Source organism: Aspergillus nidulans, chromosome IV (genome assembly GCF_000011425.1).
Source record: "Aspergillus nidulans FGSC A4 chromosome IV".
Lineage (NCBI taxonomy): Eukaryota > Fungi > Ascomycota > Eurotiomycetes > Eurotiales > Aspergillaceae > Aspergillus > Aspergillus nidulans.
In genome coordinates this window covers 543,009-569,242 of record NC_066260.1, presented here as the reverse complement: position 1 = coordinate 569,242, position 26,234 = coordinate 543,009, and the positions used below count along the sequence as shown (strand labels likewise).

The following is a 26,234-nucleotide window of genomic DNA, read 5'->3' as shown; positions in this document are numbered from 1 at the left end:
CGATATCACCTTACTCCATACCATAAGGCGGGGGTGATAGGGAGCAGGCCGGGGGACGAGTTGAACTTAACCGCAAAAGGAAAGAGATGGCGATGCTGGGGACGATGCCAAGTCGCCAAGTGATACCCTCGATAGCTTATCATCATCACAGGGTTGATGTTTATAAAATTGCTTGACAGCTGCTCTGACAGCTGCCGCCGACCATTATCGTTCCTGCTGACTGGCTCTGTCTCTGGACTGACGATCCATTTCTCTAGGTTTCTCCCGAAATTACCCCTCCTGGATTAGTCTCGCCAGGTGTGCTCGGTTCCTATGCATGCAGGATCTCGTAAAAAGAATAGCTGAAGTCGACGATCGCGCTATTTTCCGTCTAAATCCCCAGATTCTGCTCTTCGGCCCAGATACGTTAGCAATATCCCAATAATAGAGGAACGGATGCGGCTCCGAACCCACGCGATACCCCATACTCTACCGGACGCGATCGGGACCGACCAAACTGCAGCTGGTTGGAGCATTCTGGAATGGCGATACCGGCGAGGATAGGTAACTGGCTACGTATAGATATATCGTCACGTGTTCTCCTTCCGGTGTTGAGCAACGAAGAGGCAGGCTTTGGCCTTAGTCCGTCTCACCCAAACTAGAGCTGCGATAGGAGTTCTAGCCCTGTCACGAATCAGGATATAATGCGGTCGGTCGTATGTTTCGTTGAAGAGTAATTCCTCGAATGCTATGCTTTCGCTGGAGTGCCTGGTGGAAGACTGGTCATCGTACGTCTGGACTCGGCTTCTCACCGTAGTTCGCCCAGTGAATAATGGAGTAAGTTGGAGAATTCGGTTGAAAGAGAATGTACATCTGGAATCTTCGGCTGCTACCCATTTTAGAAGGTGGATCGGATTTGAGAGGATGAGGATTGGATAGGTTTTGAAGGCAAAGGGACGACGAGCTAGCTTTCTTGCCAAGACTGTTGATCAAGCAAACGAGGTGTAAAATACATTGAACTATGTATGTGGTATTACGTGGTTTCAATAACCCCTCACCGAAGCTCTAGTCATGTGTCCTCCTACTCACTCTTATTCTCCCTCTTATAGACTGCCACTGTTGTCCCATCCTTCAGAACCTGATGTTCAGGGACAAGCCTGTATCCGCCCAGCCACGGCAACAACAGCTGCCAAATCCCCCAATATACAACGCCTGCAAGCAACACCGCAATCCCAACAATGGGGTAGAGCCAATACGGTAGACTCGTATCCCCCTTGCCTTCAGGCAGTCTGATAAACGGCGCCACCACCTGGAAAGCCTGGCCAGCCATGAAGAAAACCGCGACAGGCCAGTAGACCTTGAACGGGCGCGGGAGTCTTGGCTCGCTGTATCGGAGGTAGAACAACCCCGCTACGACGAGAAGGTTAATGATCGGTGATGGATACCCCTCAAGGTCGAGGATGAAGTTGTAGGCGTCGCCAAAAGGGATCGCGACAATCACAATGACGGACAGGATGAAGTGCAGCAAAAGGCCAGCAGAGGGAGATCCGAAGGGCCAGGACGAGGCCCAGAAGGTCGGGAAGGGAATCACCCCTTCTTTGGCGAGTCCTTGGTTGACGCGCGCTTGGGCGAACGTCACCGTCATGACATTGCCAAAGGCCGATATCGTGATGAGGACGCTATCGCTCGTTAGATTTTATTCTTCAAGGGGAAGGTACGGGGAGTGACTTACCTTAAGGCCCGCTCAGCAGCGGTTCCAAATACCTTACCCATAAAGTACGAAGCGACAGTTGTCCCGCTGTTGGCGATCTCTTCCGGCGTAGCGGCGGCTTAGTATGCGACGTTTGCGAGAAGGTAGAGCACACCGCAGATGCCCAGGCCCGTTGGGGCGGCAATCTTGAGCGTGCGCACCGGGTTGCGGATCTCGTTGAGGACATAGGCGGCATTTGACCAGCTGGATTGCAGTCAGTACTACCAGTTATGCATATACGGTACAAAGTCCGGCGCGAACGGACGATGGCATACCCAGCAAATGAGTTCAGGACCTTGAACAGCGCGGTGGCATAAAGGTTGCTCGAGGTTGCGGAGCCAACAAAAGAACAATGGAAGCTGGCGTACGGATCGGGGATGCTGTTCAACCGACCGCTGAGAACCACCCAGCCGGTGACGACGATGAAGAGCAGCAGGACGACCTTGACGACGCCGATGACGTTCATACCCCGCACACCCCAGTTGGGCAGAAAGACGTGAAGCAGGGTGATGAAGCTGATGACGGCGATGGCGATTCCGCGCTCTTCCCCTTCGGTCGCCTCCTTGCCTGATGCGACGATCATGTTTGATGCGAACACAATGCATCCCGAGGCTATTATCGTCACTGTCAGCGTGCGCAAATAGGAAGCGGATAAGGGAGGAGGGCAGGTAGGCGCAAGTACCGGTAAACCCCAGGGCGACAGCCTGAACGGCAAAAACCACCGTGATCAGCAGCTTCGGTCGGCGAAACGCGGCCTCCAGGTAGACCTTTTCGCCTCCGCTTCTGGGGATCATGCAGCCCAGCTCAAGCCAGACGAGCCTGCAAGGAGAAGTCCGAGAACCCAGAGAAGCAAGGCGGAGCCGACGCTGCCTGCTCTGCTGGTGATGGACGAAGGAGTGGAGAAGATGCCGGTCCCAATGATGCGGCCGACACTACGCGCCTAAGTCACTGCATGCAAAAGCACCGAAAGAACCGGGGGCTGGGGGAGGGTAGCAAACATGAGTAGAATCGTGGGAAAAACACCCAGATGACGACCAAGGCCTCCTTGAGTATACTCCTCAAAGTCCAGTTCACCGAATCTTGCACGAGCCTCTCCTACTTTGTCATTCTCGACCTCGGCGCGAGGAGAGACTTGCACTCCAATTTTCTCGGCTATCTCGTATGCCATTATTTTGCCAAGATGAAAGGAGAAGCTTGTCGAAGCTTGTCTGTGGTGATCAGTATATGAATTTATAGATTTTTCCCGGTCTTAGCGCTCAGGCTATCCATGGTCATTGGCACTTTGATGGCGTGATTGCATTGGGGTTGGAGATACACAGCACAGAGGCACCATGGCAGGTAGCCATGATCTTCTTGGGGAGCAAAGAAAGGATGCCGACGAAACCGTACCGCTGCTACCCCTGCAGTTATCAGTAGGCAGGACAGTACTCTGGGAGATCTTTTGCGCTGGATAAATGGGAAATGGTGGTATCCCGTGTAGAACCTCAGCTCGAGCGGATAAAGCATTATGTTCCGCGACCCCACTCATCTCAATGGCGTGCGACAATACGGTATATGAAAATCTTCTCCAAGACCGTTCTAATTAACAATACCTCTCCGAAGTGGGCTTTTGCTCTAAAGTCAACCCATAAGTGAGTTGGACGGACAACTATATTAGGCAGCTGCCCACTGCGGGAACCGCAGAGAACACTGTATAGAGGCACGGTCTAGTGTCAGTTACCACTGACTTTTGATAGCAACATCGCCGAAGTTGAACATTCCTTTCTCAAAGCTCACCATTTCCACTTAAACGATGCTTGCGCTGCTGATATCAGCTCCCCTCGGCATCTCGTGCTCGTACCCAGTCCAGCGTCTGTCTTTCACTAGTCCCTTTATCTGAGTAACATGATGGCCGAATCAAAATGCGAAGCACTGACTGCGAAAGAGACAATGGCCATACTGGCACAAAGGACTCCGTCGATTTCGTTGCATCACCCTCTCACTGCTTCATGTCCGTTTCCTTCTTGCATTGCTACACAGGCCTAGCTCTGGGCCATATGATGGGCTTATTGATGGTCTGCTTAAGCTCTGATGAGCCTCAATGCGGGAAGAGAATCGGGGAACCTTCGGAGGTAGGCCTGAACTATAATGCATCTCAGTGTATGGAGATTCAGGCTCATTTTGCTTATGCGGCGAGGTTGTCGCAGACGTATGTCTTTAGCCGTTTAGCAACACTCGGTGCCAATTTCGCGCGAGAGGGAAACGTCAAGTCATGGAGCTTGGCTAATATATGGCGATACAAGTTAAGAGGCATCGCGCCGTGCAAGCTCTGATCTGCAAGCCGATGCCCAGCTTGGCTGTCCTCTGAACATTCTGAATTCAGCTCTTCTGAATAAATAAAGGGGGGAAAGGGAGAGAAAATGCTCGCCTGTAGCTTTTGCAGCTGTTGGGTAACAAGACTGACGAGGTCTGCCTGGGAAATGAACATTAGACTGATCAGTATTCCTGTTGCAGGTAACATTCAGGTTCTCATACAGACATTTATCAGATCCCTTCTCGACGTGAAACGAAGCTCAGAGGGCAGTGGCCGTGAAACATTGGCAGTGATTAAATTGATTGACATGACTAGGATAGATAAAATACCGACTTCGTTAACAGCAGGGCAGGTTTACGAATAACACACTCAGTACGCGCAGTGGCCGCAGTAGCCGCAGGTAGACGCAGAGCAGGCCGTGAAATCCTTCTCAGACTCCGACTCTCCACTCCATTCTGAGTCCTCCCGCTCTATGTGTTTACTCTGCCCAGCATCATCTACTTCCTCACGCTCATCCTTCTTCTCTTTACCTCTCCCATCAAGATATCCCGCTGCCCAACGGCGTTTCATCACATCCGAAAGGCAGCAATTCACCTCGTCCCCGACCTCCCTCAATTCTAACTCGCCGTTCCCGTCCGTCCCATTGTATACGACCTCAAATCTTCTGTTTGGCTGGCCATCAGCAAATTCGATCAGGAGCTTCATCAGAGTCGAAAGTTTTCGCAACTGGACCTCGTTCCTTTCCTCCCACTTTCGTACCTCTTCACGAACATCCTCGACGCGTACATCGTGAAACTCCCCATCCGTGTGGAAGCCAACGACAAAGTTCGGAATTTGTGAGATCCATAGTCGGGGAAGCTCGTCTCTCAGTATATTCGAATACTGCTTCGTCGCGCTCCGGGTTTTCAGATCGAACATGGCAGACTGCGGAACTAGTTCCCCTCCGGATTCGACGCGAAGCGCTTGCTCTCCTTCAGGGCTGACTGTACTGACTGAGACCTGGTTGAAAGATGCGAGCAAATCATCCGGAGCAGTCGCCGCGGGCTCTCGTCGCGGACCGTGAGGCTGATAAAGTTGAGGAAGGTACCCATCGCCTCCGTAACGGACGAGGCAGGACAGGCCCGCAAAACGATACTGGAGGATTCGCTGATGCGATTCAGACCCTTTGACGTCGGAACCCCAGGTAGTGTTCGCCTCTGGAAATGTATGTCCGAAGCCAACAACGTTGGATAAAGCCTGCGTGGGCGAATTCTCGCGTCGCACAAAAAAGACTGTCGAGCCAACCGCCTCCACGATGAATCTGAATTGTTTGTCTGGCTCTGCGATGAATCGACGTAGATTACCTAATGTACTGTTGCAAGCAACGATATCAATTTGGGTGAAGTCGAAATCTGGGTCCTGGTTGAGGATCGAATTTGCTGCGGGCTGGAAAACATGGGCGGCATATCTAGCTGAATTTTGATCGCGAAAGTACGTTCCTTTATCCTGCGGTAATCTTTCCGATGTGCCTGTGGGTGTCCATTCTGGAGGGGCACCTGTGGATTTGAGTGTAAGCAGCCTGGAGAAGTAGGGCTGTCTCTCTTGCTCACGCTTACCTGGGACAAGGATCGTGGGGCTCTTCCGGTTCAGCCAGTTGTAAGACCCTACCAGTCTGCAGTCTGTGATCATGGAAAACTCTTTGCCAGAAGATGAGGTTATGTTGCTGTCAAGATCTTCTCTCGTGATTGTTGACAATAATGGTCCTACAGCTGGCGCACTCGGCTCGGCGTCAGCTCTCGATTTCCTTGAACGCCGCCAGCTGCCTCTGCCCCGTCCACGGATCGTTTCTCGTCTGGGCTCTGTCATCACGGTGTGATGACGCTTGAGGTCGTCAGTGGTGGTAACTCTTCATTGCAAGGTAGGAGTGTTGGGTATGAAAAATATATGAGTATTTGGAAGATGAAAAGAAGAAGGCCGAAAGCTCAGCCGACTGCATTTTATCTTTGGAGCCGTAGATGCTTCTGCCTAATTCACCCTTTTTCTGGGTTTTGTTCTCATTCACTATCGTCAGTTGGTTGGCCTTTTCCCCCCCTACATTGGGTAACGGCGTTTGCTGCTTCTGCGGCACAGAGACTGATCGATTGGAAATTGTTGCAAAGCAGACTCACAGCCTTGCTTCGCAATTACAAAGCCGATTCAGCCTTTGACCGTGCCGTTTGTGTCTTGGATGATTATTTATTGCAGGATTAATACTGCACCTCTCTGCCAGTCACAACATTTCCCTATCAACATCTTTCTACTCGGCAAACCGCACGCCATCAGTTACCACGCGTTGCACAATGGCATCTCGTAGCGAAAGGCTTGCAAAGTTTTTTACCCTGGTTCTCAGTGGAAAGCGGCTTGTCTCAACTGTCGAGAATTTTACGTTGCTGCTAGAAGCTATCCAATGGCAAACCGATCATGCTGCCTGTGTCGAACGAATCGTGGCGAGCCCTCCAGCAAGAAGTGCAATTCACGCCGGAATTCGTCTCGATGTCAGCCCTGAGTTTCTGAACAATCATACTTCTCTGTTTATCCTTTATCTTTCCCAGCCCAGTGTCAAGAATAGATGCAACGGCCAGTTTTTGCAGGAGCTGTTGGAACTCATTTTCGATCCGCCCACTGTTTGGAACGCCTTCATGGGGGCGTTCCAAGATGAACTGCTTACAGAACGAGGGATGGAAGCTTTTGCATGGCTGTTGATTGAGCTGCTCGCACATCAGTCTGTCGGCCAGATCAATGTGGTCGCTGACGCTCAAAATGTGGCAGACAATGGCGCCCTGCTCCGATCCTTATCCCCCGAAACTCGCAGATATGGTCATAAACTGCAGCATATACTACAAATCAAAGCAAGCAACATGGTGGTTCATAATCTGGACTACTTTCCGGGGGGTCGACACGACAATGACCACGCCGACTTCCGCCGTATTGCAATCTATCCAACCTCCAGTGAATTCCATTCCAAAGAGAAACCTTTCTATCGTCGTGCCGATGAGATTCTAGAGCTGGCTGAGAATACCCGCCCAGTGATGCATCTCGATAACCAGTTTCGCCTTCTTCGGGAAGATATGTTGTCGGAGATACGCGAGGAGTTTCTGGCCGCTCGCGGAAAGAAGCAAAAACGCCGCACGGCCACGTTGCTCGAGAAGCTGGACTTAGTAAACGTGTTTTACGGTACTGATAAGAGAGGCTCTCCCTGTTCTTTAGTGATTTCGTGCCTAGGAGGATTAGTGCAACTCACGAGCAGGGACCGTGATGCACGAAAAGCATTTCTCGAGAACGAACAGAGCTTTCTTCGACACAGGTCATTTGGATGTCTAATAAGGGGCGAGGAGATTGTTTCTTTCGCGATGGTGGATAGGCAGATCGATTACCTGCTCAAAAGCCCTCCTAGTGTCGTGTTACGCGTGATAGGAGATGAGGCTGTTAGAAAGACTTTATCCTATTTTAAACTTTACGACGATATTCGCTTTCTGCTGGTTGATGCTCCAGTCTTCGCCTACGAGCCGATCCTGAGACAACTTCAAGAGAAAATCGAGCTCCCCCTCGCAGAAGAGCTGTTGGGATTTCAACCTGTTGACGTCGTCGCTCCTTCAGGGACTATCCCTTCAACAGTTATTGAGTCCTTAGGCGATCAGGAAAGGACACTGCAGGACATACTCGGGACTGAAAAACCTCTCTCCCTAGACCCTTCGCAGATGGAGTCTCTGCTATCCGGGCTCACACAACGAGTTAGTCTTATTCAAGGGCCACCAGGTAGAAATTGATCTTCGCGTTTAACGTTTAATGACTAATAGTTCGACAGGAACGGGGAAGTCATTTGTTGGCGCTCTTATAGCGAAGGCGTTGTACAAGCACAGCAAAGAGACTATCTTGGTGATGTGCTATACAAATCATGCTCTGGACCAGTTCCTTGAAGACCTAATGGATATCGGCATTGACGAGTCGGCCATTGTTCGTTTAGGGTCCAAGTCGTGCCAGCGGACTAAACCGCTCAGACTTTCTGCGCAGCAAGCCATCCGCCCCCGGAAGAGCAAAGCCACCTGGAGCATCATTGACGGATTGAAGAGCAAAGCTAGGGACATTAGTGAAGAGCTTGACATGGCTTTCAGTGCCTACTCCAGCTTCAAATTAAATTATGACACCCTTCAGGAATACCTTGAGTTCGAAGAGCCTGAGTTTTTGGAAGCTTTTGTACCACCGCGTGATCCTGACGGAATGACTATTGTTGGCAGAGGCAAAAAGCCAATCTCTAGTCAGTATCTATACGATCAATGGGCTTACGGGAAACATCATTCTCTACCCTCTCTCAGTCACCTTAGTGCTGAAGCTCGTCGAGTCTGGGAGATGGATAAGGCAATCCGGCAAGAGAAGATAGCATACTGGAAAGAAAAGCTTCTTGAAGAGCATGTGGTCAACGTTCAAGGCCTAATAGCCAGACTGGACAGGTGCCAGAAGAAACTGGATGAGATGTGGAACGAGAGAACCCGCGATGTCCTGCTATCAAAACGAATAATTGGATGCACAACAACTGCGGCCGCAATTAATGCGAGCGTTCTCAACACAACTTCGCCAGGTGTTGTTCTACTAGAGGAGGCAGGAGAGATTCTGGAGTCCCATGTCCTTACCGCTCTTGGGTCCCATACCAAACAACTGATTATGATAGGAGACCATCAGCAACTGCGACCGAAAATCAACAACTACGCTTTGTCTGTCGAGAAAGGCTCCGGGTACGATCTGAACCGGTCTCTCTTCGAACGGCTTGTAGAGTCAGGATACCCACATTCCACCCTGGCGAAACAGCACCGCATGGCTCCTGAGATCTCAGCGCTGGTGCGAAGGCTGACCTATCCAGATCTTCTGGACGGTGACAAGACAAAGACCCGCCTAGCACCAAGAGGACTACAGAATCGGGTCGTATTCATTGACCACAGTCAACCGGAAGGGTTCCTTCATGGCGTATCAGACAGAGACGGCGATGGCGGCAAGGGAAGTAAGCAAAATACTTTTGAAGTGAAGCTTGTCCTCAAGATTGTGAAATATCTCGGTCAACAAGGCTACGGAACAGACAAACTCGTCATTCTTACACCGTACCTTGGCCAACTACATTTGCTCCGTGAGGAATTGAGGAAGGACACAGACCCGGTTCTGAACGATCTTGACTCGTATGACCTAGTCCGAGCCGGCCTGATTTCCCATGCTAGCGCCCAGCATGTCAAAAGACCTATTAAGCTGTCGACCATAGGTATGCATCTGATACCCTCGAAAAGTTGAATTCTGCTGATTGAAATGGACAGATAACTATCAGGGTGAAGAGAGCGATATCGTCATTGCCACCCTCACCAGGAGTAACAAAGACGGCGATATTGGGTTTATGTCAGCACCGCAACGGCTGAACGTGCTTCTTTCCCGTGCCCGAGATGTCCTAATTATGATCGGGAACTCGAATACTTTCACAAATAGCCGAAAGGGCAAAGAAGTTTGGAAGCCGTTTTTTGATCAACTACAGACCAACGGTTATCTGTATGATGGGCTGCCCGTCAAATGTGAGCAACATCCTCAGCGGACGGCAGTGCTCCAAACTCCGGAGGATTTCAACAAATTATGTCCGGATGGAGGATGTGACGAGCCTTGGTACGTTTCCCATTTGCTTTTAACGTGAAACAGTGGCTAATTGTCGTCAGTGGGACTAAGCTCAACTGCGGACTACACGACTGTCCCCACAAATGTCATCAACTTTCGGACCATTCCAAGATGAATTGTCGGAAGGTCATAGACTGGACTTGTACACGGGACCATCGATTTAAGAGGCCTTGTTTCCAGCAGCATGAATCCTGTCATCGTTGTGCTGAAGAAGATAAGGAACGAGAACGCCGGCGCCAGAGAGACATGGACCTTGAGTTACAGAGCGAGCGGAAACGGCAAGAATACGCTCGTCAGCTGGCTCAATTACAGGAGGAGATTGCACATGAAAGACGGCTCCAGAAAGAGGACCGAGATGAACAGGAGCGGCAGCGCATTTTATCGCAGCATCGTGATGATCTTCAAAAGATGAGATTTCGTGCACCTGAACGCTTCAGTGTTTCTCCACATGCTAGCAAAGTCAGGAAATCTGGCCCAGCTACTCAAGGAACAAACTCTCAAGAAACAGTCCGTCAAGAGCCCAGCCACGAAGCAGAGCAAGCGGAGCCTAATCGACCGCCAAGCGCAAATAGTCCTGACGTTGAGACAGCATTATCATCCGCTGAGCAAGATTGGAAATACCAGAAAGACTATGAAGGAGCTGAAAGCGACGAGCTTGACAAGTTAATGGGCATGATCGGCCTTGAGGGCAGCAAGACTAAATTCCTCTCCATTAAGTCCAAGGTTGACACTGCACTTAGACAAAACGTCGACTTGAAAGGAGAACGGTTCGGTTCAGTGCTACTGGGGAACCCAGGAACAGGTAAGTTTAAACATTTTCAGACTTGTTAAAACCTAACACAGACTAGGAAAGACAACCGTTGCACGCCTCTACGCAAAGTTTCTCACAGCCATGGGTATTATCCCTGGTAGCTCTATCATCGAGACTACTGGCTCCCGACTGGCGAACGGCGGCGTGTCAGGTTGCGAAAAACAGATCAATGGAATACTCAACAAGGGTGGTGGCGTGCTCTTTATCGACGAAGCATATCAATTGGCGCAGACCAATGGCCAAGGCTCTCAAGTTCTTGATTTCCTGCTCGCAGAGATCGAAAACCTAACCGGAAAGGTGGTAGTGGTGCTCGCAGGATACCGCAGACAGATGGAGAAGTTCTTCGCCCATAACCCTGGACTACCCAGTCGATTTCCGCACGAATTCGTGTTTGAAGACTACAATGAACAGGAGCTACGACGAATATTTGAGTACCGAATCAAGACGAAATTTGGCGGTCGGATGAAGGTTGCTGGTGGAATGGGAGGGCTATTTTGTCGCATTGTTGCTCGGCGTATTAGCAAACAACGAGGTCACGAAGGCTTTGGCAACGCCAGGACGGTGGAAAATGTCTTAGATCGCATTCTAGAGCGCCAGGCAAAGCGCCTTGCTGAAGAACGAAGAAATCAGACCTTCTCTGACGATCTGCTCCTTACCAAGGAAGATCTCATCGGCCCGGAACCGAGCAACGCGCTACGCAACTGTTCTGCTTGGAAGAAGCTGCAGTCAATGATTGGCTTGACCTCGGTCAAAGCTACAGTCAAGGCTTTGCTGGACAGCATGCAGAGCAACTATGAACGGGAGCTCAATGAAAAGCCCCTGGTGGAGTTCACACTTAATCGAGTGTTCCTAGGATCTCCTGGAACTGGTAAGACGACAGTGGCGAAGCTTTACGGGCAAATCCTCGTTGACCTTGGGTATCTTTCTAATGGAGAAGGTGAGGAACTTAGTACAAGATCATAAATACGAGGAAACATATGTATACTAACCTGCTCTTGGCCACTAGTTATTGTCAAGAACCCAGCAGATTTCATTGGCAGCGTGATAGGGGGTTCTGAGCAGAATACAAAGGGTATTCTAGCTTCTACCCTCGGGAAGGTCCTTGTAATCGACGAGGCCTATGGTCTTTACGGAGGCGGTACTCGTGATCCTGCCAGTTCGAATTCAAACCAGTTCAAGACGGCTGTGATAGACACAATCGTTGCAGAAGTCCAAGGTGTCCCTGGAGATGATCGTTGTGTTCTTCTACTCGGATACGAAGAGCAAATGAGGGAGATGTTCCAAAACGTCAATCCCGGATTGTCAAGGAGGTTTTCTCCAGATAATGCCTTTGTTTTCGAGGATTTTTCGGATACTGAACTAGAACAGATCCTCGAGTTGAAGGTAAAGGAGCAGGGCTTTGTCACGTCGGAAAAGGGAAAGAAGGTGGCCATGGAGATTCTGTCGCGTGCTCGCAACCGTCCAAACTTTGGAAACGCAGGAGAAATCGATATCATGTTGAATGGCGCCAAGGTCCGGCAGCAGCAACGACGTTCATCTAAGAAGGGAATTCTTGCTCTCGACTACTTTGAACCGCAAGATTTGGATCCTGAATATGATCGTGGCGAGCGGGCGGAGACGAATATCCCGATGCTGTTTCAAGACATTGTTGGGTGTGAGTCAATCATCAGTAAGCTTGAAGAATATCGCCAGTCAGTCAAGAATATGCGAGAATTGGATATGGACCCTAAGGAGCACGTCCCTTTCAACTTCCTTTTCCGCGGTCCCCCAGGTAAGTCAGCAGGAGCCTTCGAAATACAGTTACTAATGAGGTCAGGCTCTGGCAAAACGAGCACGGCCAGGAAGATGGGCAAAGTGTACTATGATATGGGTCTGCTGTCATCTGCGGAGGTTATCGAAAGCTCGGCAACCGATCTAATAGGGCAATATATCGGTCACACTGGACCCAAGACGCAAGAACTGCTGGAAAAGTCGCTTGGGAAGGTCCTTCTTATTGATGAAGCGTACCGACTCGCAGAAGGGCAATTTGCAAAGGAGGCTATGGACGAAATGGTGGACTGCATCACTAAGCCCAAGTTCTTCCAAAAGCTTATCATTATTCTGGCGGGGTACGACAATGATATCAATCGCCTTATGACCATCAACCCTGGCCTCACTAGTCGTTTTCCAGAGGAACTCGAATTCAATGGACTCGCTCCGGCCGATTGCCTCCAGCTTCTCACCAAGTTACTCCAGAGGCGAAAGGCCGACTTCTTACCCAAAGTCAACAGTTTCGATCTGGATGCACTGGACTCTCCAAGTTCGTTGTTCCAAAAGAAGTTGTTGAATAGATTCCAGTCACTCATCCGTACCGCGAACTGGGCCAATGCTCGTGATATTCAGACGCTCGCAAAGACAATCTTCCGAGTCGCTATCCAGAAGATGCAGAACAAGAACGTGTCCGTGACCGAGGAGCTTATTCTCCGCCACGTTGACCATATGATATCTGAACGAACAAACCGAGAAGCGAAGCAGTCCGCGCTGAGAAATCCAGTCGCCGACCTCCTACAAGCGCAGTCTTTTGGAAGTACAACGGCGCCACCAGTGTTGACTACAGTTTCAAATCCGCCCACGCTTCACGAAGAAAAGAAAGAGGAAGATCCCACCGCTCTGCGCTCCGAAAATTGTTCGGATGTTGTCCCTCGAGATGACGGCGTCGCAGACGATGTGTGGCACCAATTGCAGCAGGACAAGAAAGCCGCCGAGGCAGCAGAGAAGCAGTACCAGAAGCTTCTTCGTGAAGAACGTGCAGCTGAAAATGCTGTCGCTGAGCTACCGGATCCGCCAGTAGAAGCTTCCGAGCCCGACGGCGAGGCCAAGAAACAGCATGAACGAAGACGTCTCGAAGAGCTGAAGAGACGCGCCGAACTAGAAATACTACGCAAGATACGTGAGGCAGAAGAACAGGCTAGACGCAAAGAGCAGCAGCTCCAGCAGAAGCTGCGGCATATGGGCAGGTGTGTTGCAGGGTTTCAGTGGATCAAGCAGGCAACTGGGTATCGATGCGCTGGAGGATCGCACTTTGTTTCGAATGAAGCCTTAGGGGTTTAGATCCGTTAGGCGTATTCATGGCTCTATCATCGCTTGAAGGTTTTCGACGATCTAATAACTCTAAAAATATATTGTTTGTTGCACAAAGATTCCAGGACCAACGATAGCTAACCCTGCCTTGCAACCCCTTCTTAATATATCTTAAATAACTTGATGAGGCTTTGAACGGCCTATTGCAGAGCCGTTCGGTTGCGTAGCACTGGGTTTCCTTAATTCAGCCTTCAGCTATCCAAAGCAGGACCCAGAGCCCTAACTACTCATCCATGTACTCTAGCCTACAAGTTCCTCGAAACCGGATAAGTAAGGGTCGTTTTCTCCAGTATATGGCCCCACCAATCCAAGAACTAATACGCAAGCTACCTGACATACGTGGCGCTAGAATGGAGCTGATAAAGCTTCATGTTCGAACGCACGTGTCTGTGTAAATGCATAATGATAACGGCCCTGACATCATACATCAGGACTTCGCGCTGGGAATCAATGTCGGTAAGAATTTCCTCGACGATCCCCAATAGACAGGAATACATGATCCCAAGTTTGAATGTACTCTGCAGATCACGTTCTCTCTTCCGATATCTCGCAGGTGACATGTCACTTGTTACATACCAAGTGACGATCCGATCCGCGACTCCGTCGCTGTCCTACTGCGCTCTGCGTACACCGTCCAGTGTAACGCCACCGAAAAGATCCAGACTGATAATCGACAGCTCACGCAACCCAAATTCCTGCCCGTCGATCCTGATATGACGAATGCCCTGTAACTATGCAGAACGGCTAGCAGCCTAGGTGGGTGTAGTCAAACGGTTGTACGGTCGTGCCATACTAGGTGAAACTGTGAAACTGATGTGATAAACGTAACATGACTGATAGATAAGATGCGCTAATGTATGCCGGGCCGGCAAGCTCCAGCTCGACTGCATTAGCACCCGTCCCCGTCGTCCAATTGAGGAGGAACAAAGGACCACTACCCTCTTGGGCCCGCAAAGAACCGGGAATTGGAGACGGAAGGTGTTGCAGAGTGTCACCATGGCAAGGGAGATAATGATAGTGATAATGTGGCGTAGATCCAGTATTTGCGGATAACTGCATACCACTGCAGCGCTGCGACGTTGGCCCATCGTGCGGAGATGGGAACGAACTGGTTGACAGGTGTTCTGTTGGTAAGCTTGAGCTCTTGCAGCTACGTCTGCAGCTCAACGAGCTTCTTGGGTACGTAGATCCCGGTCTATATTTGGGTGGAGTATACCCTGCAGGACAAATACTCCGCAGTCTACTCTGTACAGACTGTGACGGGCCCCTGAGACAACGGAGTGGGCTCGTTGACGCCCGGTGCCCGACACCTGTCGAGTGCTTTGTGCCGTTCAATCGTCATAGACTACTGCTTCTCAAGTGAAACCGATTTGGAGCAGTCCATGTCATAGTTGTTGCCATAAAGAGCTGACGATCATGCACCGTCCCCATTGCATATTAGAATGAGCTTCCTTCCTTTTGGGGCTAATCTCGCGGGCCCGGCGCGTAATTAGGACGGAGTATGTCTTCTGACGAGATTACAAATGCTGGCGGCCCAGGCCCTGGAGCTGCACCAGGACGAGCAACGACAGCGAGCAAGTTGGAATGCTTCTGGATGGACGCTTGTGTCCACATGGAGTCATGAATCGAAATGGACAGCTGTGACTGGCCTGTCTAATGCAAGTCACTCAACGCTGCGCGCTAATTCTGCACCATAGAGAATCAAGTAAGGATGCCCCTTCCAGGCCTGGCCAATTACAACGCAGGTGCGGGGATCAAGGTTATGGTGTGGTTGGCGTTCCAAAATGTGGCCGCGGCCCCGTATCGACCATACAGCCGTACGGCTGTACGGTCCGTACGGTCCGTACGGTTTCGGTATCGAGACCGCCATTCTTATAGTGAACTTTTTAACGGCGGGTGAAGTATAGGTGGAAAGACTCATTCAATTTTCTAGTGTTGGGGCAACGCAGATCGACTGTAGCCCGGCGCGACTGTAGCCAGCTAGCCAGCGTCCAGATCGATAAGGATGTTTGAAGTAGATTAGCACCGATCGTCCATTGGTCTTCGGAGTTATACTCGACGTATGCTGATTACTGTGGATCTGGCCTGCACTCAGTACCCAGAATAGTCTTTGAGTAGCCTTGGGTAGCCTCGAGTAGCCTTGAGTAGTCTTGAGTAGTCTGTACCTCTGCAGCGGGATCGACGGTGCGATGGCAAGTCTGCAGCACTTGCCTTGTTAAATACAGCGAAAATAGAGAAAAAAGGAAGCAAAAAGGAAAATAACTCAAGTGTCTGCTGTTGCCGGAGTTTTCCCGCCAGGGCCTCACGTAGCATCGAGCCGTGGTCTACTCCGGGATATATTAGCCTTCCCCAGGAGGAGAAAACGACGAAGTCGGGCGAAAGTCCGAAGATGGGCAATAGGCATCTGCAGCGCACAGGGCACGGCTCCAGCCTCGACGTCATAGCGTGGGGTGCTGTCCTTAGGCTGTACCTAGTCGGTACCAAGTGGCCCAAGTGGTACCAGGAGGCCTGATCAGCGGGCTCGTCAATGGCAACGGGGATGAACGCTGTTTGTAAAGCCTTGGGAGATGAGCTTGACAGATATTCTGGCCGCACAACCAGTCGGAGCGAAAATCTGGGGTATTCTGACAGGTTGGCGACCGTGAACACATGATTCTCATGCAGTACGCCGTTGGCGGAGGACTCAGTTCCGGTTGGGGAGCTTATGCAGATGAAGAATGCGAAGAATAATGATGCGCGGGCTGGGCTAGTGCATCTAATGCATCGGTGCTCGGGCTCGCTAGAAGTCGGGTCGTTTGGCGGGTTTCCTCGTTGGCTCGTTGGCTTGTTTCCTCGTTTCGCTCGTTTCCAGAACCCCAGGCAGTCAGGGACAATCTTACCTGGGCAGTACCGTCGCCCTGATTGGACTATGCTTACAGGCTCCACGAAAATCCCCCACAACTGCGGCCCCGGAATCTCCACAGCTTAGCCAGCTCTGCCTCTGGAGTCGGTCGCCTCTCCTGCCCATATTTTAGCCGATTCCCAGACAATGCGGCGCCATCCGCCATTCGACAGGCAGTCGCAGTGGCTCGCTCGCTCGTGGCCAATTCTCGAGCCGCCCGGGCGCCAGGAACGGTCTGCCCACCAGCCAACAGCCTGGGGTTGGAAATCGTCCCCAGGCTCAACCGGCCAACGCACTGCATCTGATCCCCCAACCGAATAGAACCACGGATAGTACAGGAAGACGCGATGGACTGGACCCCCCGGTTACGTCAGGCCGCTGCACCGCCGTGTACCGCTGTGCGTTGACGTTAAGATGCGCGAGCTGGACCTGGACGTGCTCTATCCCCTACATCTGGCCGCAGAATCGCCTCGGCTCTGATGACGGCTCTATTCCGCGCTTGGTCCTGTCTTTTCTTTGCAGATTAGCCTATCGACTGGACGTAGCTGGACATAGCTGGACATAGCTGGACGTAGCTGGACGTAGCTGGACGTTCTCAGAGTTCTCAAGGAATCTGAATAAGGAGCGACGCTCCTAGTATCAAACTGGGTCTGGTCGTCCACAATCTCATTCTCTCTTTATGAATTCCGTAGCGCCGTGGTGTGTCTGTTTTTGTCCCTTTCTCTGGACCATTCTGATTCACTTCCTCGGCCGGTGGAACCTCAAAGCCACGGTCGTGTACACTGGAAAGGTGCGTGGCTTTAACTGACAATCCTCTCGGACCGGATTGAGTTTCAGCGACTGCGTCCATTGGCTCAGATGGTGGCACAGACCCAAGTGCAGCTCCTCCCCGTGACTCTATTGTGGGGCTCTGTCTTGGCTCCGACCCAGTCGTGGTCAATGCTTTGTGCTCATCGGCCCACCGTGCAGCCGATCATTGGACAGCAGCTTCGTGGTTTATCCCGCGACAGTCACCGGGGTAAGCGTCCAGTAAAGGTACGGAGGTAACGTGCAGTCGCCCCGGCCGTACTCTAACTCCTGCTGCTCTTTTGAGAGCTCGCTCAGAGTCACCTCGTAATCACAACTTCCACCACGGCTGGGAATTAGCAGAGGACAAACTCCTCTCTCTCGCTCTCTCTCTTCCTCTCTTCTTTCCGACTCCCAGTTTGCGGCTTCTTTTTATTGTTGGATTGTCTGGTTTTCTTTCGGTCGAGATCATTGTATCTGCCGGGCTCTTATCATCAATTGACTCCAAATCACGCTATCAGTATCCGGCTCTACCGCTGGCTTATCCACTGACAGCACTCCAACCGATGTTTGCTTGATTGCCTCCCTCCCACGGTGTGAACGCTGCTCCCAGATCCTCCAGAGAACCAGCGCATCGCCTCGTTGTCTTTCTTTGGCTGGCATTCGAGTCTGTTGGTGCTCCCATGCCCTTTTCCCCTGGGTCCTGAAACCCGGAACCTGAACCCCCTGCTGACTACTCCAAGGCTGGACCTCAGGAACACCTCGCCACATCCCACCTCGCCCTGCGCTACTTCATCCTGCCGTTTCTTCTTCTCGATCGAACGGAGCTCGTTTTCGATTCTAACTATTGGGAGTATTCATTCGGACGTCTTCCACCTTCTCTCACGGTGTCAGTATCTCCCCTCGCCTTCTCCAGCTACCCCAGCGTCGGCCCGTTGTCCCGACCCACTACCCAGAGCTCTCATTTCATCGTGGCGATGATGTCTTCGATCCGATCGCTTCCGCCTCGACTAGTCTAGACATGGAGGCTAATATTCATTAGTGAACAAAAAAGTCATCAATGGTGGCCTAAGATCGCTGCTGTCGCATCGCAATTCTAGCTCTTGCAGCAGCACGATTCGAAGAACATCCCCTGACAAAACGCCTATTTACAGTCAAAGCCAGCGTTGACCTGGCCGTTTTCACCCGCTTCCAACACATACTGGCATGTTAATAGGCCCGATGGTGGACCAAAGCTTGGGCACTAGCCCAAAGCTGGAGAGCCTCTCCAGCATCTCGGAGGTTCCTGGAGACGTTAATGGTGCGTGTTTGGGTGACATTCGCTTTGGATCAATGTCCTAATAACCCAGCAGTATCCAAGGACACTTCCAAGAAGGATACCGTTGTTCCAGCCAACATTCCTCCCCCTAAGACTGACAAACCACGTCCCCATGGCTGTACAACGTGTGGTCGGTCGTTTGCTCGACTGGAACACCTCAAGCGCCACGAGCGCTCCCACACAAAAGAAAAGCCATTTGAATGTCCTGATTGCTCCCGCTGCTTCGCTCGCCGGGACCTGCTTCTCAGACATCAACAGAAACTACACATGACGACGACTCCGTCGTCGCGGCCTAGAAATGCCCGGAGAGAAAGCACTGGTGCTGCTGGAGCCGGGGCCGGAGCTGGAGCTGGAACAAATCGGGTTCGCAAGAATTCTGTAGCCGGTGCCTCAAGTAATATGCGCCCTCGAGCAAACACAATCAGTCACATTGATGGCGCTGCACTCGGTATTACAAATAACACGAATGCAGGGCCTGGCACGACTGGCCATCCGGGCCATGCCTACCACCCCAGCCTTAGCTCTTCCGTCGGCTCAAATATTGATTATCGGGGGTTTTCTTCAAGCCATCAGCCCCCTGTCAACGGGCTTTCGAAAATAGATACACATGGGCTGCCTATGGACCTTTCGGGAGGTCTAAGAACGGCGCCCGTCTATGGCAGTTTCGACTTCAATATCCCAGACTTCATGAGCCAAGGAAGCACCATCAATCCTGCCCAGCTCCATTTTGGGGGTTCTCCGCAGACTTACGGGAACGAGGCTCCTTCCTCCCCGTACGGTACCCACCAAATGCCTCATGGGAACGACGCTATCATGGAAGACGATTACAACTTCGATTGGATGCAAAGGTTCGATCCTTCGCTTCCAATTGGTAAGAATGAGTCTGCCATCGACGAGTCCTCGCCCTCAGCCATGAGCACAGGCAGTCAGAGTGGAATCAGCGAGCCTATGATGGATGGATCTAACCAGTTCTCAATGTCCTCTGTGAACTGGCAGAATCAGTTCCCATCCCAGCCAGCGATAGCGAGGCAATTCTCCGACTACTCAACTACCTTTAATGATCTAGGTATTCCACCGGAAACCGTTTCTCCCAAGTCCTTGATGGCTCAAAATCCGTTCGCTGAGGCCTATGCCACTCCTCCGTCTATGACTTCGGTGGGTCAGCAGCCCATGCTGGGGGCACACTCGCAGAGCAGTATGTTTTCATCCTCCATGGCAACAAGCGGAGATTCTCCTAATCCTTTCAACCTACCTTTCGCGAATAGTGCCCTACGAACTCACCATACCCCAGCCTCAACCGATACCTTTACCGACTCCACTCGACGGGCTTTATTAGCCAGCATGGCGCAGCCCGCAAGTTTCAGTCACCGCAAATACTCTCAACCTGCAACCGGAATGATTCAATGTCGCGATCTCTACTCCCGCTCTTCTTCCAGCCCCACCTCCACCAACCAACTGCCTAGCACCGCAGATATGCAGCGATTCATCTCCGCCTACATCACCTATTTCCACCCTCACCTGCCATTCCTTCATATCCCTAGTCTTAATTTCCAAGCACCCGAGTATACGAACAATTTACGCACCCCGAGCGGCCACCTTAATCTCAGCTCCACCGGTGTTGTTGGTGGTGGGGGTTGCTTGATCTTGTCCATGGCAGCAATTGGAGCATTATACGAACTTGACACAGCCGCCTCAAAGGATCTCTTTGAAGCCTCGAAGAAGATGATCCAGCTTTATCTCGAGGAACGTCGTAAGGCTGACATGTCAACCGCGGTTTCTCGGTCCTCCAAGCCGGGTGATAATTCCGTTCACAACACTCCGCTTTGGCTTGTGCAGGCAATGCTCCTCAATGTCATTTATGGTCATACTTGCGGTGACAAAACCTCGGCGGATATTGCAAGTACTCACTGCGCGGCATTGGTCAGTCTTGCGCGGGCGGCCGAGTTGACTCGTCACATCGATGCAAAGGACCTTCCACAAGATTACCTACACGCTGGTTTTGCAGGAAAAAGTGACTTCCAGGGGCAAGATCTCGTCGAAGATTCCTGGAGTCAATCATTCGGCGCGCCAAAAGAAAAGAAGGACTGGCTGGATTGGAAAATTGTCGAGGAGCGGAAAAGAACACTTTTTGCAATTTTCGCCGCCTCCTGTTTCCTAGTCTCCGCGTACAATCACGCACCTGCTCTAACTAATTCGGAGATCCGCCTGGACTTACCGTGCGAAGAGGATATTTGGGCAGCGGAGTCTCCGCAAGCATGGAAACAGATGGGCGGTCATTTGTCATCGAAGAAGAATGTTGCTTTCTCGTCTGCGCTCACGACGCTGTTGACCGCGGGTCGGCGTGTTCAGAACTCCGCTGCGCTCTCTCCGGACGATTCAAAAAGCAGTGACCTTAGGCCTAGTTCTTTTGGCTGCTTTGTATTAATATATGCCATACACAATTATATCTGGGAAACTCGCCAACGCCATATGGGCCGCCAGTGGACGACAAGGGAGACGGATGCAATGAGAGCCCATATTGAGCCCGCTCTCCGAGCGTGGCAGACTGCTTGGGCGACGAATCCACTGCACAGCCTGGAGCGACCCAATCCTTACGGTGCTGGCCCTCTCTCGGCTGACAGCATTCCTTTGTTAGACCTCGCTTATGTGCGCCTCTATGTCGACCTTGGCCGCTGCAAGGAAGCATTTTGGCAACGAGATTGGAATGCCATGGCTGATGAACTGGCCCGGGGAACGGATGTGGAGAACGCTTTAGACGGAATTCCATCTGATGTTTTAGACCCCTCAATAACAGAGGACGCCCTTTCGATGGATGCTCGACGCGACTCAATAGCGTCTCTGGGCGTAGGAGAGCTTGCGATCTCACAGACTCCTTCTCAAGAGCATCCTATGCAACCGCTATTAGGTGCTTATCGACCAGGGCAAACCAAGCGCGAGAAGCTCTTACGCAGAGCAGCTTGTTATGCTGCTGATTCATTCGCCATGTCCGACCAGCTAGGAAGCACTTTTGCCGACTTCACCTGTCGAGAACTACCACTTCAGAGCGCCATGTGTACCTTTGATTGCGCTCAAGTACTCGCTGAATGGACCACGACGGTGCAGGAACGAGTCGGACCATACCTTGGAATGCTAAGCCGTGAAGATTTCGATTTCGAGCAAGCTATACAAAGCCAGCTTCTCGAGGATGAAGACTGCAAGCTTCTGCAGAAGACACGGAGTATACTTGCGAGCATTGAACAGAAGATGCAAAAGGACATTGCAAACACTATGTCTGTATCACAAGGGTCTTCGGGCGATGCGGACGAAGGCTTTGGTTGCAAAATATTAGTCGCAACGGCTGGCCTCCTAGACAGGGCTTCCGTATGGCCAGGTAAGATCGCTCGTATGTGAGCTGTCGACTGAATACTAAATGACCTACAGTGATGAGACTCATGGCTCGGTCACTGGAATCTCAAGCTATGCGCTTGAAGGAGCGCGCGGAACATTCTGTCATAGGATCTACGCAATGACGGTGAAATCATACTCCCCATGCTCAAACGCGTGTCGGCCTTCCACATTCCTTGAGCGCAGAACGTGGTGTTTGGGATTCTATTAGGGACTGATGAATTCACATATGTGGCCGCGGTAGGATTGCCCTTCGCGTCATTCGTGCTTTCTCACACCGCCCATCTCTATAATTGGCACCCCAAGTACACCTTTGCCAGAAACTCACCTGCGGAGGCGACGTTCTTCGTTCTTCGGTCTCATGCTCTGAAAGTGCACCGTTGCTACGTTCTGCAGTGATTTGATCTGCGATGGAAAGACATCTTAATCGACCTTTCATATACCCCAATTTACTGGCCAATCTGTCCCCTTATATCTGAACTATCTCTTGGAGCTCTCGATTATCCATTAAATCCCATTTCTGACTAGTGCTCTATGGCTGTGAACTTTCTTACATCTGCGAGATTGAATTGTACCATTTCCCCATATTATACACTGGTGTTGCGTGACTTGAACTTTATTATGTGCCATGACATGACCCGACGACTATTCCCCTTCCCACCAGTGATGATTTTCTGACGACTCTGCGTTTTAACTCCGTTGGACTACTGCTGTGTTATGTGATATCTTTTCATTTACTCTTTGTTTGTTCGCATTTGCACTTTCATGGTGCGGGCTTTTTTATGCCCATGCTTATCCTTATTATGGCACCTGTGCCTGTGCTTGTCATGTCGCATGTATCTCAAAAATTTGCTTACCTTACATAGGTGGAGACGAAGCAGTTGGAACTTTCGGGCAATTATCTAGAGCGTGCTTTGCCTGGCGCGGGCAATCATCCGGAGGGAACGGGTAACGGTGATGCATAATGGATGCATGCAGCTTCCATGCGCCCCATGATATTCAAGGACGATCTGGATGCTATGCGACTGACTCAAAGCAGTGTGATGTGATATTGCGGATGCGATTTGCAGAGACGGCCTATGATATATATCCATACGCATAGATATTTATATACTGTTTGTACATATCGAGTTAATGTCGATGGTTTCCCCGAATATTCATTTACAAAGTAAATCACAAGTCCAGAGGAAGAAGGCCATCCACTCATGGCAAACATGGAGAACATAAATAGGTACCTGCATATAATTTATCACACGATTCATTTTCTTTTTAACCAGAGATGCATAGATACACAGCCATACAATCCATGGAAATCACGATATAAACAGACTAAAGGACCAACCGCTCAAAGGTATACTTCCCAACAGCCTTACGCCGTAAGTACCCAATCTCACGTTTACTCCGCTGCACGACTTTGCCAGTTCCCTTAAGCACCTTCGTCTTGCTGACATCCTTAGCGGCCTTCAACGACAGCGGGAGCAATTTCCCGCTTGCATCACAGTCACCACCATCCGCATCGTCATCCTGCGCACCGAAAACAAGCAAGTCCGCACCATTGAGCTTCTCGTGACGGACCGACGTAGATGAGGGCGCCGCGTTCAACATATCATCAGGTAAGGCTAAAGTTGATGAGGTAAGGGAGCGGGAGTCGTTCGTCACACTCTTCGCATACCGAAGATACTCCCTCAGTATTCCAGTAAGGAGTGTCGCCTCCTCGACGCCCGCTAGAGCCGCCGAAACCTCTGATTTCATTTCCGCGATGAGCGCCATGTCGCGGAGGCCTGAGAGCTCTGCTTCGCTGTTGAGGCTAAAATTCAGGTCTCCAGGGGCAATGGAGACCCAGCCAGAAGGGCCAATTGCGTCGACAGCCGCGTTGAGAAGATCAACTATTGTTTTAAGGGGGAGGGAGGGGGATGTAAGGTGCGGCGAAATGGGGGTTGGAGGGGTCTCTGTGAAGCGAGTTGCGTGTCCGCCTGTTGCGAGGGAAAGGCGGAGATGGTGAATTGTTGTGATTATGTCGTTGCGGGAGAGGGTGGAGCGGAGGGAAGATTTTATGGACGGGTGTGGGTGGGTGTGCAAGGAGAGGAGGGTGGTATTGAGGCCGGTGAATGTTGTCTGCAAAGTTGAGGGGGGAGAGGGGGGGAAATCGGATTCGGCGGATGTTTTCGTAAGTGCGAGAGCGGTATTGGTTTTGCCATCTCCGTTTGTGAGGGCTTTAGTCTCTGCCTCCTCGCCTTGCTCGGTGGGGATGGAGATTGAGCGCGCGGCATTGAGAAAGATCTTCAGCACGTGGGCGAGTTCGTCTGCGCTGAAGGCAGCTGGCCCTTTAAGGACACTGATTAGGCGCTGCAGGGAAGGGTCGGAAGTTTGCAGGGCCTGCGCAAAAGTGCCGATGGGTAGTTGAGGGAGGATACGCGGCTTGTGGGCGCGGTGTAGAGCGGCCTCAACGTTGCCGGGATAGAGATATCCTAGGCGGATGAGCCAATTGCACGTCTCGGTTGGCCAAACCGCGACGGTGACGTTGACCGAGGAAGATGCGGAGAGTTTGTCAGTATTTTCGCTATTGTCTCCCACAGTGAAGATGAGTGAGAGTAAGAAAAGGACCATTTCCAGGTTGACATATTGGCCTGGTTCAGGAAGGGCCTGGGTATCTCCGATTTGAAAATAGCTGTGAACAGCTCGGTCGAACCCGCCGGTGTCATTTTTCTTGGCGCATTCGCGCACTGCACGCGAGAAATTATTCCATTTCTCAATCTCCTCTGCTGATGTAAGGCCCAGCGCCGCTGCGGCATTTGAACGATGTTTCTTCGAGACATTCTCCCACTGGGACGTGGACCCTATCCCACGACCGATTGCATCTATCAGCAGCCCGTCTCGGGAGCGTTTGCTTGGTGCGCCGGAGATGCTGTGCGACGAGCCTAGGTCAAACGCTAATAAGGAGTTGCCCTTTGACGCAACCACAAGGTCGAGTTTCGCGAAGTAGTTGATAAACGTAGTACGTGCGTTGTTGGTGGCGGCTGATGGAAGGTCCTCGGTCACGATGCTGCGCTGGATGGACTTGTACTGGGTGTCATATAACGCGATCATAGACTTGCCGGCGCCGATCACCGACTGGGCTGAAACACGCATGACAGATGAAAAGTTCTCATCTTCGAGAATAAATATTGAGGTTGCCGTTGGTTTATACTGGGAGAGGTCGAAATTGACGAACCCCTTCTCAAAGGACAAGTTCAAACCAGCAGAGTTGGAATGGAAATGCCACTGCAGATTCTTCTTATCAACCTTCTCACCGATATTAGGAAGATTGGCCGTCATAAGGTGTCTCATCTGTTGACTCTCGTCGACGCCGCGGTTCGAAGCTTCGGCGGGTATTGAGAACATTTGAATCTTAACCTCACTCAAACTGATTTGTTCAGTACCAACGGGATAAGAAACGAGAAGCAAGATGGACGGGTCACTGCCTCCTGCAATCATAGAGCTTCCAGCCGCAAGAGAAACAATGTCCGGCCGTCGCTTCAACAGCGATTTCTTGGCGTCGTCAAATTCCAGTAAAAAACAGCCATGGATTTCCCAACTGCCCTGAGGGATCTCGCTGTGTTGCATGCTCCATCGTTGAGTTTCCAAGTCTGGAGATATCCGCCGTACACGACCATCGCGATGAATAGCTAAAACGTCGAATGGATCCTTGTCCTCAATCTCAGAGCCCGGCACAATACCAATAAAGACGGTCGGGCTTGTCGAATCGTCCACCCCGAATGATGAGGAAGAGATTACTGGTGCACCGGTTCCGCTCGCAGCACTTTCCTCAGTAAAAGCCTTAATCTCTTTTTTCATAGCGACAAAGGTTTGCCTTTTCACACCTGAGGCTTTCAGGAGCTTCCGGCGCAACGAGCATGGCGGGCAAGAAAACGACGATTGCGGAGGGACGGCGTAAGAGGTGACCAGTTTCGGGTTTTGGATCTGAACACTCCTTTAGTACTTGGAACCAGAGGATACTAGCTCACACTTACATTGTATAGATTCACAGCTTCACCATCAACTGCGACAGCAACTTCGTATCTCTTGCGCTTCTTCGCGTTGGCGAGGCTATAGACTTCGCTAATATAAGTTTTGCCGGTTGATGCATGCAGCGGGCGCGGCAATTGAGCCAGCACAGACGGCGGCTGCAAGTCCATGACGAAGAAGCTGATATGGGAGAAGTACGGCCAAGCAAGCGTGTTGTCACTCTGTTGAAGAAATCATCATATCTCG

General features: G+C 51.2%; 7 protein-coding genes across 7 annotated transcripts, besides 3 other annotated features; 3 read left to right on the top strand and 4 right to left on the bottom strand.

Moving 5' to 3' along the window:
- Positions 1-17,650: part of a sequence feature (contig 1.123 816..128436(-1)) that runs on past the window's edge.
- On the bottom strand, positions 570-2,523 carry ANIA_07243 (uncharacterized protein; the record flags this gene model as incomplete). Its single annotated transcript, XM_675420.2, is given in 6 exon segments — positions 570-961; positions 1,069-1,658; positions 1,712-1,808; positions 1,845-1,933; positions 2,005-2,341; positions 2,355-2,523. 6 exon segments carry the CDS (start codon positions 2,521-2,523, stop codon positions 570-572), a joined length of 1,674 nt encoding a protein of 557 aa, XP_680512.2.
- ANIA_07244 (uncharacterized protein) lies at positions 3,631-4,041 on the top strand (the record flags this gene model as incomplete). The annotated part of the gene is made up of 2 exons (XM_675421.1): positions 3,631-3,783; positions 3,868-4,041. 2 exons carry the CDS (start codon positions 3,631-3,633, stop codon positions 4,039-4,041), a joined length of 327 nt encoding a protein of 108 aa, XP_680513.1.
- Positions 4,392-5,867, bottom strand: ANIA_07245 (uncharacterized protein; the record flags this gene model as incomplete). The annotated part of the gene is made up of 2 exons (XM_050611896.1): positions 4,392-5,557; positions 5,618-5,867. 2 exons carry the CDS (start codon positions 5,865-5,867, stop codon positions 4,392-4,394), a joined length of 1,416 nt encoding a protein of 471 aa, XP_050467869.1.
- ANIA_07246 (uncharacterized protein) lies at positions 6,341-13,584 on the top strand (the record flags this gene model as incomplete). The annotated part of the gene is made up of 7 exons (XM_675423.1): positions 6,341-7,796; positions 7,846-9,285; positions 9,338-9,674; positions 9,725-10,485; positions 10,532-11,431; positions 11,501-12,265; positions 12,311-13,584. 7 exons carry the CDS (start codon positions 6,341-6,343, stop codon positions 13,582-13,584), a joined length of 6,933 nt encoding a protein of 2,310 aa, XP_680515.1.
- On the bottom strand, positions 15,706-16,621 carry ANIA_07247 (uncharacterized protein; the record flags this gene model as incomplete). Its single annotated transcript, XM_675424.1, has 2 exons — positions 15,706-16,493; positions 16,531-16,621. The coding sequence occupies 2 exons, from the start codon at positions 16,619-16,621 to the stop codon at positions 15,706-15,708; spliced, it is 879 nt and encodes a 292-aa protein (XP_680516.1).
- Positions 17,651-22,949: a sequence feature (contig 1.205 1..5299(1)).
- amdX lies at positions 18,488-21,989 on the top strand (the record flags this gene model as incomplete). The annotated part of the gene is made up of 2 exons (XM_863781.1): positions 18,488-18,581; positions 18,631-21,989. 2 exons carry the CDS (start codon positions 18,488-18,490, stop codon positions 21,987-21,989), a joined length of 3,453 nt encoding a protein of 1,150 aa, XP_868874.1.
- Positions 22,950-26,234: part of a sequence feature (contig 1.124 531..55685(-1)) that runs on past the window's edge.
- On the bottom strand, positions 23,227-26,158 carry ANIA_07248 (uncharacterized protein; the record flags this gene model as incomplete). Its single annotated transcript, XM_675425.2, has 2 exons — positions 23,227-25,943; positions 25,994-26,158. 2 exons carry the CDS (start codon positions 26,156-26,158, stop codon positions 23,313-23,315), a joined length of 2,796 nt encoding a protein of 931 aa, XP_680517.2. The 3' UTR covers positions 23,227-23,312.